We start from the raw sequence: 13,149 nt of genomic DNA, 5'->3' as shown, positions 1-13,149 counted from the left end.
TGGTGTTTACTCCCCACGCAGGTCGGTGGAAAGGAAACACACATCAGCCAGAGTGGGTCACAGTCTCATAACACACGTCCACTGAGTGTCGCGGACAGGACGAGCAGCCTTTTCCCTCCTGTCTTTAGGCCGACAGGTACGGATCAGAGCAGTTTTGACTTCAAACTGAAGCACTGATGTGAACCAACATGGGGTCAAAGATCAACAGTCTTCTGGACTCGTCTGTCTGTCCATCTACCTATCTATCTATCTATATCTATCTATCTATCTATCTATCTATGTATCTATCTATCTATCTATCTATCTATCTATCTATCTATGTATCTATGTATCTATCTATCTATCTATCTATCTATCTATGTATGTATGTATCTATGTATCTATCTATCTATCCATCTATCTATCTATCTATCTATATCTATCTATCTATCTATCTATCTATGTATCTATCTATCTATCTATCTATCTATCTATCTATCTATCTATCTATCTATGTATCTATGTATCTATCTATCTATCTATCTATCTATCTATCTATCTATGTATGTATGTATCTATGTATCTATCTATCTATCTATCTATCTATCTATCTATCTATGTATCTATGTATCTATCTATCTATCTATCTATGTATGTATGTATCTATGTATCTATCTATCTATCTATCTATCTATCTATCTATCTATCTATCTATCTATCTATCTATGTATCTATGTATCTATCTATCTATCTATCTATCTATCTATGTATGTATGTATCTATGTATCTATCTATCTATCTATCTATCTATCTATCTATCTATCTATCTATCTATCTATCTATCTATCTATCTATCTATCTATCTATGTATGTATCTATGTATCTATCTATCTATCTATCTATCTATCTATCTATCTATCTATCTATCTGTCTATCTATCTATCTATCTATCTATCTATCTATCTATCTATCTATCTATCGCCCTGTCCGCGTGTCTCTCTGAGCGCTGAGCTTCCTTTTCCTCCCAGTGGGGGCACAGAGTCCCATGAGATTATCTTTAAAAGCACAAACTCTGGAATCAGATGCTTTACTTTTTCCGTTGTTCGCCCAAAAAACACAGATTGATTGTGCCTGTTTATGCAAACTAGAATATAAGAATAATAAGAATATAAAAGAAAAGAAGAAGAGAGGAGGATTTTTCTTTTTCCTTAGAAGGGCAGAGGCTTTACGCCCAAATCCATAATCTCACCATCTCCTCCACGCTGCAGGGAGCTTCCTGGAGTTTAGGAGCGTCTGACTTAAACCACCATCTCAGAGCAACTCCAGTGTGTGTGTGTGTGTGCGTGTGTGTGTTTGTGTGCGTGTGTGTGTGTGTGTGTGTGTGTGCGTGTGCGTGTGTAATAGAGGTCTGGATTTACAGAAACAAAAGACCAGACATGCCTATGGAGGCTAAAAGTGGCCATACGGATCAGAAAATCTTTTTTATTTTATTTAATATGTAAAATAACCACTTACAATCACGTTGGCATGTAAATACCACTGAATGAAAATCCAATTAAAGCAAAATATTTCAATTAAATAAATGAAGGTGTGTTTAAATTTACGTCTGAAGATCTCTGTAGTGGTTAAAAATTTGGTTATAAAGGTTTTGCTTTCATACCGTCGCTGCCTGAACTGTTGTTGCATCTGCCACAAATAATGCACAAATAAAGAAATAAAGATAGTAATAATGATATAAATATGAGATAAGATGCCTCATTTTCAGTGCATTTAAAAAAGTAAACACTAAATATATTTATATTGCAGCAGACAGCTGAAAAAACTCCAGATACATATGTCAAAGTAAAATCTGTGGAAAATGAACCAAACATGGATTTAACAAAAAAATCCATTAGATTCCGGTGATTTTTAGTGTCGTGACTAAAAATATGTAGATACATAAATAAATAGATAGATAGATAGATAGATAGATAGATAGATAGATAGATAAACAAATACATAGATAAATAAATAGATAGATAGATAAATAGATGAATAAATAAATAATACAGTCTAAATTGTTCTACATAAATGTTTATTTTATTAAAAACACATCCGGTCAAAGTCCTTCAGTGACAGGGACGGATAACCATCATTAGTTCTGTATTTACCTCCACATCAGCGGCTGTAACAGTGAGTGTGAGTGGGCAGCGGTGACAGCGCGTCTCCTGCTACCGCTGCGTGTGTCACCGCCTGCGTCAACACAGACGGGAGCCGCAGAGATGAATTAGGTGGAGCGAGATGATTCCCCCCTCACAGCCACTTCCGGGTTCGTTTGGTCAGAGGAGCGGTTAGCCGGCTAACTGTGAGATTTATACAATTTCCAAATCTTAGATAAATGTGTTTAACCTGAGGTGTGAGGCTGATCATTATTTTATTTTTTAGGTGGTGTGTGTCACGTTTGGTGGTTTTCCTACAGCTGATCCTAGTTTGAACGACGCTAATCGAGGACTAACATGACTTAAGTCTCAATAAATAATTCAATAAATACATAAATATATTTATAAATAAATACAAGAATAAATAAATACAGAAATAAATTATTAAATGAATAAAAAATACAGAAATAAATAAATATATGCTGAAATAAATAAGTAAATAAATGAGTAAATAAATCAATGCGTAAATATATTTATAAATAAATACAAGAATAAATAAATGAATTGAATAATCTATAAATAAATACAATAATAAATTAATACAGAAAAAAATGAGTAAAAAAATAAATAAATGCATGGATTAATGTATAAATAAATGCAAGAATAAGTAAATACAGAAATAAATTAGTAAATAAATAAATGCATTAATTAAATGGACCTTCTACCTTATTAACATATGGACACAGAAATACTAAATTAATTAAATGCAGGAGAAACAAAAATGTTGAAATAAATGTAAAGCATATATTAATTCATACATTTATTCATGCATGTATTTATTTATTCATACATTTATTTATATGTTATTTATTCAATTTATTTATGCATTTATTCCTGTATTTATTTAATTATTCATACATTTATTTATGCATGTATTTATTTATACATGTATTAATTAATTTATTGCTGTATTTATTTATACATTTATTTATGCATGTATTCATTCATTGAGACTTAAATCATGTTAAGTCCACCATAGATGTTAGCGTAACGTTACGGCCTTTAACTGGGTTAACTACGTTGTGTTATTTAAATCAGTTAAAAAAATTGTAATATTTTTTAAAAAAGTGGATTTTCATGAACTTATTATACAGATAGTTTACATCTGACCTTTCCTACATGAATAATGGAGTTGCTGGAGTCCAGGGGGGTGAACTCTCTTGCTGCTGAACGTCGACTCTTTGATCTGCTCCCAGCCAGTCCTCCAGTGTAGCTGCACATAAACACACAATGCTCAGCTGGCTGCACCGCGGACAGGACCACAACTCCGTGTCAACTGTCGCCTTTTTTCTTATTTTATTTTGTTTATATATAATTATGCTGCATTTCACTTCTTGCTGGTGAGTAAAAAGCCCTGTCTTACTTTTGTGTTTATCACTTTGTGTTATATTTATCTAGAGTAACTTTCTGTGACATTTTGGCATCTTTTTCCTCTTTGTTGATATTTTCATAAAGACCCCAAAACAGCCAGAAAGTTTTAGATTTAAACAAACTTCCAGTCACAGAGACACGAACTCCTCTGTCTGTGTGTCTGAGGCAGCACAGGAAGTTTGCTCTTGTTTTGAAGGGGACTGTGGAGTTTGTGCTGTTACAGACAGACAGACAGGCAGACAGACAGGCAGACAGGCAGGACAGTGTTGATTGTAGCTGACATGATCGCCGTGTGTCTCCGTCGGGGGTGAAGAGGTCATCTGCCTAATGACTGTTATTATGGCAAACAGGAAACGACTCTTGTGCACTTCTCCAATGAAAACTCGCTGTGACATCTGAGCAGCATTCCTGCAGGGATTTCAAGTGTCTGAAAACAAAGAATTACATCATTATGAACTGTTATGAGGACTTTTATGGGTGCATGAAATCCTGCCATTTCAATTTGGTGCTTTACAGGTTTGAAAAGTGCTTGGATTTTCAAGATTCAAGAAGCTTTATTATATTTATATAAGTGAAATTATTGTGCAACAGTTTCAATACAAAGATGGGAAAGGGTCAGAGTAACAATAAGCATAAAAACATAAATCTAACATAAAATAAATCAAACAATTAACTAAATGTGACAGAGTGCAACAGACATTGTGGTTAAGCGTAGGTAAATACAATATACAACAATACGCAGTGTGCAGTTTAGCAGCATGTTGAAATAAAATAAGTACAAACTAAATAAGTGATAAGGAGCGATAAGTGATAACAGTGTTAAAAGTGTAGCAGCATTTTTTAGCTACATAAATGAACTAAGTTACAGTACAACTAAACCTAAATAAAGTGATGCAGTGATGATATAAAGTGACAAATGAATGCAAACTGCTTAAAAGTAGGTTATACATGATGCCAAGTCTGCTTATAAGACAGGTGACACATTTTAAAACATGAAACCTTGTTTTTTGTGTTTCCCTTATATAGAAAGAAGGTGTTGCAAGTATAATTTTGGTTGTTTATAGCACAATAACATCTCATTTGATATAATGAAGAAGTGCAGTAATCAGAAAACAGGTCACACTGTGCATATGTACTGTATATGCATATGTAATTAACCACAGCTGTAAGTTGCTGGAAAATCTAGAAAATGTATACTGAATTTATATATTGAAATTTATTCATATGAGGGGATACACCTCTTGGGTTGTGCCAACTCATTTTCGAGGGGTACCCGCACAAAACAGGTAAACACAATACAGATAAAGCAGTAAAAGATTCAACGATGATAGAAGAGACACAAACAACTAAAAAGCAGCAGAATTATACAAACAGACATAGAAAATTACAGAAACATGATAAAAAAGGGGGTAAAACGTAACGTAGTATGAAACTTTGCTTTATGTGTTTCCCGTATATAGAAAGAAGCTGTCGTGAAACATATTTCTGGTTGTTTATAGCCCAATAACGTTTAATTTAATGGGATGAAGAAGTGCAGTAATCAGAGTATAGTTCATACTGTGTGTCCTGTATATACACATGTGATCTAACACGGCTGTAAGTTGCTGCAAAAGCGAGAAAATTGACCCTGAAATGCGTAAAAAGCGCTTTTATTTGACTTTTGAAAAGATCTAGGAACCCTGTATTGTCATCATGCAGTTTCCCTTAATACTGTCACTGTAAAAAGCCCTGCCGACTACTCTTAAAGTAGTAAAGAAAGTGCATTATAGTCGTACATAAAGCATGTTCCCCCCTCCTGTTTCACGTGCGCTGTGTGCTGCTGCTGCTTCCAACCTTTAAATTATAGATGTGGTCTCAGTGGAGACTCACATGTGCAGCAAAGTCTCTCCACTGTCAGGTTTCAAATGTAATAATTGTGATATAACTGGGGCAAAGTGCAGCTATGATAACACTGCAGTGCCGTGTTTATTGGAAATCCTGCCTCTTTATTTGTATTTTTCAGGAATATTAAATGTTTTTTTACACCTTCCTGCCTTTGCAGCACAGGCTTCAAACAGTGTAAACAGTGTGAGGGCGCAAGAAGTTGTCTCTCGTTTCACCTCTCATTTGCTGATGGATCCAGGAAGTTGCTCACTCTGCACACACGCACACACGCACACCCACACGCACACACACACACACACACACACACACACACACACACACACACACACACACACACACACACACACACACACACACACACACACACACACACACAACCTCACTCGTTTAGCTATTTGCTTACTGCAGACAATCAGAAACCTTTTTTTCTGTGTGTGTGTGTGCGTGCGTGCGTGTGTGTGTGCGTGTGTGCGTGCGTGTGTGCGTGTTCATTTAATTCTATGTTTATATACTGGAATTTAATCCCTGTTTTAAGATTTGACCAATTTGTTGCTGCATTTATAAAAGGTTACACCTGGATTTTAATTGTTTTTAGTTAGTTGTTGTTTTTAACAAGTTGCTATAATAAATAACCATTTAGTAAAAGGCGCCTTAAGGAAGACAAGTTTTATAAGTGAACGTTCAGTTGCTCAGACAAAACAAGATGTTTAATTATTGCTTTAGGAAAATTGTGATGCGCATTTACATTAACATTTTATGAACAGAGTGAGTTAAACATTAACCTAGTGTGTAAATAAAAATAATAGTAATAAAATAGCAGTTTGCCTGGCATTTGCTAGGTCAAAGGCATGTCCACTGTCCAAAACTGATTGACAGCTTCTACACACACACTGCTAACTCAACTTGTGTGACAGAGCACGCTGCACTAAACTAATAACAACTTTTCTGTACTTTAACACCCCTCTTCTTTTACCCAGTAGCTGTGAGCAGCCCTGCTAAGGTTTATAACTCTGAAATTACTCGTGTTTGGACTTATTTTCCATGTTCACATCCAAAAATAGCAGCCACTTGAACCTTTGCAACCCCCCCCCCCCTCGGCCCTCAGCGTGCAGCCATTGGACGGTCCGTTTCCACGTATTCTTCACAAAAAACTCGAGGAATCACTGGAATGTTAATTACTCTGCGGGGGAAAAAGCTTCTTCTTCTTTTTTTGACTCTTTCAAATGCTCAGCTGGTTTTCAAGTGAAAGTTGGATTGCAGCTCATATATTTGTACAACATCAGTTTGTCAGATAATCACTTTCAAAGATGTCATAAGCCTAAACAAACTGGTGCCCTGAAACCGGCTCGACCAGCAGCTCTCAACAGGAAAGACCTCTCGTTCCTCCGGTTGTCGCATCATTTGACTGTGTACTCAAACAGAAGAGGTTGTTGCTATTCCATTGTTGATTAAATGATTTACATATCTGCTCTTATGTTCCTGGATTAAGCTCTTTGGATAAAGCAAAGCATTGTTTCTTATCTGTGCATTTATTACCACAGTGTGATCATTTTTAAACGTGTCTTTTTCCCCTTGTGTTCCTGCAGAATGTATCTCAACCACCACAGCCAAACAATGAGAGGCATCCTGAAGAGAAAGTATGCAGAGGTAGATGACAACCCCTGCTTCTCCTCCTCCTCCTCCTCCTCCTCTTCTCCTCCGTCCTCCTCTGAGTGGGAGTCGGACGGGGAGAGCTCTGACAACCAGGCTTTCCCACCTCACAGTCCGTCTTCACCCACCACTTTACCCCGTAAGTCTCCAAACCAACCACAGTGTTTTACTCACTTTCAAATAATGCAAACCTCCTTATCTGGCTATCAGTGTTTTATAGGAGTGTCTCTTATCAGCCGGCAGCAGCACCGATATGAAAATGCTAACCTTAGGGCCGTTCCAGTCCACGCACAGACAATGACCCGCCTCTGGACTGCCTGTCCGGTTTGGTAGAAGATAATTTGCCTGAGCAATAGGATGTTGTGGAATTAATTTGAATAGCAAGGTCCCTTTAAACAAGTCATATCAAATGGCCTCATTAAGATATCACAAAGCTGCACAGGGGAGGGGGGCTGCAATGCCAAAACACTGCAGTTATTGTGCAGTTTAACGCCTTATGTGTAACAGTTTCAGGCTTGTTATTTTGTTAACAAGTCACAATTGGGTTCGTGGTGAAAACAGTGCCCCAGTGTGGAGCTTTTTTAGACGGACAGAGCAGCTGAGGCGAGCTTAGTCAGCTGGTCTCGCTTGTTTACTGACTTGTGGAGCCAGAGTTGAGCCTCAGTTATGTGTGAAGGTTCGACAGTTAGTTGAAGCCAAACTGTTAAACCACAGCACAGGAACCTGATGGATACTAAACAGTCAGAAAGAGTCTGACTATGTTTTGCTAAACCTCCAAAGAGTGGTTAGATCCTGGTTTTCCTTCTCTGTTGATCTGTCCACTGCTGTAATAGATCCTTTGCTTGGTATTTCCTCTTCACGTGTATGTTAAACTACTGAAGCAGCCACTGCACTGAAGCACCTGTAGTGTGTCACCTAGTGGCCACTCGCGGGTCTGCAGAAGACGAAGCCTCTGTCAAAGTTCAGGGCCTTTGTTTATCAAGCGCCCAGGAATCATTTCCAGAAACTGTGCTGAAAGTTAACTCAGTGGTTCAAGTCCTGCTCTACATTCTCACACTCACTTCACAGCTGCTTACGAAAGAAATCGATAATTTGACACAAAATATTCATTTAAACGAGTAAATGTTGTTTTTGCCACAGATGACGTTAAATTTGCTGGACTTTTTTCTGTGGTTCATTCAGAAAATGCAGACCGTGCAAAGCTTAAAACTAAAGCAGCGCCTCACTTTTTTGTCTTTTTCTAACACGAGCAGTTCGGTCCATTCTGAAAAGGCCCAAGCTTGCAGGCACACAGAGCAACGTGCGCTTTGACCAAGTGAGGGTGTTCAGCTTCCCTCGCTGCCAGGGCTTCACCAGTGTGCCCAGTCACGGAGGTGCTACCCTGGGCATGACGCAGAGGCACAGCACCCTTCAGAGATACACCGTGGCAGAGCACGCACTGCAGAGAAGGCATGGACGCAGAGAGAGGCTCCGAGAAAGACGGAGAAAAGAGAGGTTTGAGTCATTGAAACACAAAGTGAGTGCCCTTCATTTCTACGTTAGTTTGCATTGCTCGTCTACACGGCGGTCTACTTATTTTATTTGTTTGTCTGATTCCAGTTGATCATCAGTGGGGCCATCGACCAGAGAGAAGCAGACAATCTCACGGTGGATCAGATCCCAGATGATGAAGACACTGACGTCCACATCAGCGATGCAGAGCTTGAGGATGGGGGTTTCCTTCAGCCGTACTCCTCCAGACAGCGGCAGGCTCTACTCCAGGCCGCGGGGGTGAAGCACATCGACAGGGAGGAGAAGAGGCAGCTTCACGCCCTGCGTATATCCAGGGAGGCCTGTGGATGTGACTGCCAAGGCTTCTGTGAGCCAGAGACCTGCGCATGCAGTCTGGCAGGAATCAAGTGCCAGGTACGACAGGCTTGATTTGATCACAAATGGGTTTCATGTTTCATTTTTACATCTGAATTAAAGACAAGTTTGATCTGAAAATTGTAGTTAGAGCTCACGTGTTTCAAAGCGATACGATATCCACACTCCATAGTATCGAAATTACCAGCTATAAAAATAAGCAGATCCACAATCAGATTTTAACCCAACGCTGCACAGATGAAACAACAGGGGGAAAAATCATTCCAGTTTGTGTTCAGTGACTTTGTCTTGGGTTCAAAAGTCAAATGGGGAGGGAAATTATCCTATTTTGTGTCCATGGACTTGTTTTCTTTTTGCCGTGGTATCGAAAGTATCATTATTTTTAATACAAGTATTATTTCATAGTTCAATCAAATGTATGTTGAAGCTATTTCACTATTTACTTTAAGTTTACCATACAAACCATTTCTATTACTTTAAGTTTACCTTTATCTGACTGTCAATTAGCCAAAAACAATGTATTAATGACATTTTTAACAAATTGTGTTACATCACTATCACTATAGGGGTCTAAAAATACATTTATTGTAATTGAGGATAGCACTATCGTAATAAGTAGCCAATCAGAAGCCAGTTTTTTTAGGCGGAATTGAGTAAAGACTTTTTTATTTTAGCAATACATTTATTGGAATCACATTAACTGCACTAGTTTCTCAGTGATTGTTGGCGTCAATACTCTGTTCTGTATTTGAGAACCTACAACACTGATTTTCTCGCTCTGCTGGTGCAGGTGGACCGCTTCAACTTCCCATGTGGCTGCACTAAGGACGGCTGTGGAAACACTCAGGGACGCATCGAGTTCAACCCCCGACGCGTGCGGACCCATTACATCCACACCGTGATGAAACTTGAGCTGGAGAGGCGACTGCAAGGTGAAGCGCTAAGCCGAGAAGACCAGACGGGACTTCCAGAGGACCTTCAAGAGTATGTGGACCAAGATGAGGCCCATGCAGTGCAGAGTGCGCAGGACAGGAGCTGCCCCTTTGGGTTCACCATGGAGGAAGACGGTCTTCCTCTCACCATGCCCGCCACGCCTTCTTTTCACTTCCCCCTGGAGCGGCCGGTGGTGGACGAGAACAGCAGCAGCGGCAGCAGCGACATGACCGAATCCTGCTGCTCCTCCTCTGACTCCTCTGACGCAGGAGGAGGAGGCCTTCACGGGAGTCAGAATCACCCCGATGTTGACGGAGGGTTGTCACGTGCCCTCAGCATCTGCGGCTCTAATGAAAACTACTCTACGTGCAGCCAGTCGAGGCACAAAGGAGAACCACTGACGCAGCACAGCGGCAGCTCTACCACTGACCGTATGGGACCACTCACAGCCGCCGCGCTGACCGACAACATAAGAAGGACCTCACTGACGGATTACCTGGATGAGAACGCAAACCAGGCCAGCTACTTCTTTGACAGTGACTCTCTCGAGGGCTTCCCCAACACTCCCTCCCCCACTGTGGACTATTTTTCCGGCGGGTACATGGACCTGAGTCTGTCCTCTGACTCCGACATCGAGTTCTTCAGCAGTGACTACACCTCTGGACCCCTGCACAGCTCTTTTAAAGTGCACAGACACCCAGACAGCTTTTGCCACCTCCAGCTGTCCAGCTCCGTCGACCTGCCGCACTACGAGTCGAGCACCTACCTCCTGGAGTCTCTGATCGGCCTGACCGAGCCCGGCCCAGAGCAGGGTCATGCGGTCAGCAACAGCCAGCTGTTATAGCGGATTCAAGGCATTCTAGTGACATAACAAGGAACTGTGTAAGATAATTTAATGTATAAAGCACTTATTTTATGTATTTTTAAGAATATATCAATGTACAGAGAATAACTGATGAAATATTTTTTCCTTGCTGGATATTTTTTATATTGCATCAAATTCATTTTGCCTTTATTTCAGAGAAACCACACTTGAGTCATTAATATATGTCTTTTTTCTTTTTTCTTTTTTTTTGCAAACCTACGTGTATAATGATCTTTTAACATGTTATTTAATTTCTTATACCATGGCCGAAGCAAATCTTCATTGCTCATTGAAAGTTTTCATAAAGGTATCAAAGAAAGAGGCAATAAAGAGTTCCCTATTTTCTTTTAAAGTATCAAAAATAGGTTTATTTTGCAGGTAGCTGGTCATGGTATAATAAGGGTAATCCACTCCGACGCATGCAGTAATGAAAACAATAATGCAAATTATCTTCTAGTGCCTGGCTGATTTTGGATTATCACATACATGCTTAACAATATGTTTAGAATATTTCTGTATTGGAGTAATGAAATAAAACATTTGTATTTATTTGTTCACTGATTTAAAATGTATGTAATGGGTGGTATTTGTCCAGTCATCCCCATTACATGTGAAGAAATCAAGTCTGAGGGCAGGCGGTGGCACGGTGGTTAGATCAGCCGCCCCATGCAAAGAGGTTGACGGTCCTCAAGTGTGTCTGCGGCTTCAAATCCGACCTGCGGCCCTTTGCTGCATGCCCCCCCCCCCCCCCCTCTCTCACACCTCATTTACTGTCTGTTCAATATAATAAAAGGCTTGAAAAACTTTTTAAAAAAAAGAAACCAAGTCTGGACAACAGGCTTTTTTAATAACATTGTAAAGCACAGGTGTAACTGATCACATTACAGTTTTTTTTTATTGCTTTGACCTGGTTGAAGAAACTGGTAACCTCTCAGTCTTCATCATCACTCTCTCAGCAGAGCAAAAGACACCTCTTGCAAATGAGTTAACCCATTGTCATTGTTTTAACACACTTCCTGCACCCTTTTGCAAAACAGTTAACGCAGATGTCATTCAAGCAGTCCAAACTCCACTGCTTTAGCTGTGGTAACCAGACAGAACATATATGTCCCATCTCTTAGACACTTCTTGACCAATATGAAATCACTGAAGCACCTGTTTGACACTGCTTCACAAAACTTTTTAATTTGCAATCAGTCTGCAGGCTTCCTCAATACTCTCCATTTTTAAATCCTATAGAGGAATTCTTCAGTGCATGGAGATGGAAGGTTTACGATTCAAGATTCAAGATTCAAGAAGCTTTATTTATCCCGAGGGAAATTATTTTGCAACAGTTTCAATACAAAGGTGGGAAAGGGTCAGAGTAACAATAAGCATAAACATAAATCAAATCAAAATAAAGCTAACGTCAGATAAATCAAGCAATGAACTAAGTGTGACAGAGTGCAACAGACATCGTGGTTAAGCGTAGGTAAATACAATATACAACAATACGCACTGTTCAGTTTAGCAGCAGATTGAAATGAAATAAGTACAAACTAAATAAGTGAGAAGGAGCGATAAGTTATAAGTGTTAAAAATGTTAAAAATGTAGCAGCATTTCCCACAGAACTAAGTGACAGTATGGCACAGTGGAGTGTAGCAGCATTTCGTACTGAAGTAAGTTACAGTAAACCACAGTGAAATGTAGCAGCATGTCCTAAAGCACAGTAAGTGTAGCAGCAGATAGTTACAGTAAACCATTAATAAATAAATAAAGTGATGTAGTGGTGATATAAAGAGACAGTGTAAAGTGTAGCCGCAGTAAGTTACAGTACCACAAATAAGTGAAGTAGTGGTGGTATAAAGTGACAGTGTAGTGTAGCAGCATTTCTTACTGAAGTAAGTGACAGTACAACATCGCCCCTATGACCAGATGCCCTTGATCGATGCAATGACCGCTGCTGCCCAAGATATAGATGCAGATGCATGCCAAGGCTGGATCGGGCATGCAAGAAGATTTTTCCCTCGGTGCATCGCAAGAGAAAATATTGAGTGCGATGTAGATGAGGCCATGTGGCCCATTCGTCAAGAGAGAATTGACTAGAAGAGATTTTTTTCTTTATTGTACAGAATTTTTATTTTCATTTTCCTTTTGTCTTACACAGTGATGGATTTTTATTCTATATATGTGGTTTCTGTACTTCTGTATATTTCATTTCTTAGCCACAATCTCAAAAAAAAAAGAATGAATACTGCATTCAATAAAATTTGAAAAATCATTGTATATGATTCTGGATCTATTTTTTGCAAGAAAGCAAATTGGCACTGATATGTAAGCTGCTGACCAGTAATGCAGCACTGATTCACATTGAGAGCTGAATGCTGTATTTTGATGCCCCTTCTCTAATGACGGATTGGAAG

The 13,149-nt window shown here is 39.3% G+C and overlaps 1 protein-coding gene across 1 annotated transcript; it reads left to right on the top strand.

Moving 5' to 3' along the window:
* Nucleotides 1-3,421: 3,421 nt before the first annotated feature.
* On the top strand, nt 3,422-10,725 carry LOC310958215 (cysteine/serine-rich nuclear protein 2-like; the record flags this gene model as incomplete). The annotated part of the gene is made up of 5 exons (XM_083929064.1): nt 3,422-3,517; nt 7,019-7,221; nt 8,336-8,598; nt 8,682-8,987; nt 9,739-10,725. Exons 2-5 carry the CDS (start codon nt 7,020-7,022, stop codon nt 10,723-10,725), a joined length of 1,758 nt encoding a protein of 585 aa, XP_083785190.1. The 5' UTR covers nt 3,422-3,517; nt 7,019.
* Between the last annotated feature and the right edge of the window lie 2,424 nt (nt 10,726-13,149).

This window comes from Echiichthys vipera, assembly GCF_963691815.1.
Source record: "Echiichthys vipera genome assembly, chromosome: 15".
In the NCBI taxonomy this organism is placed as follows: Eukaryota; Metazoa; Chordata; class Actinopteri; order Perciformes; family Trachinidae; genus Echiichthys; species Echiichthys vipera.
Note: the sequence above shows the minus strand (reverse complement) of the source record. Positions and strands in the feature narration are given on the sequence as shown.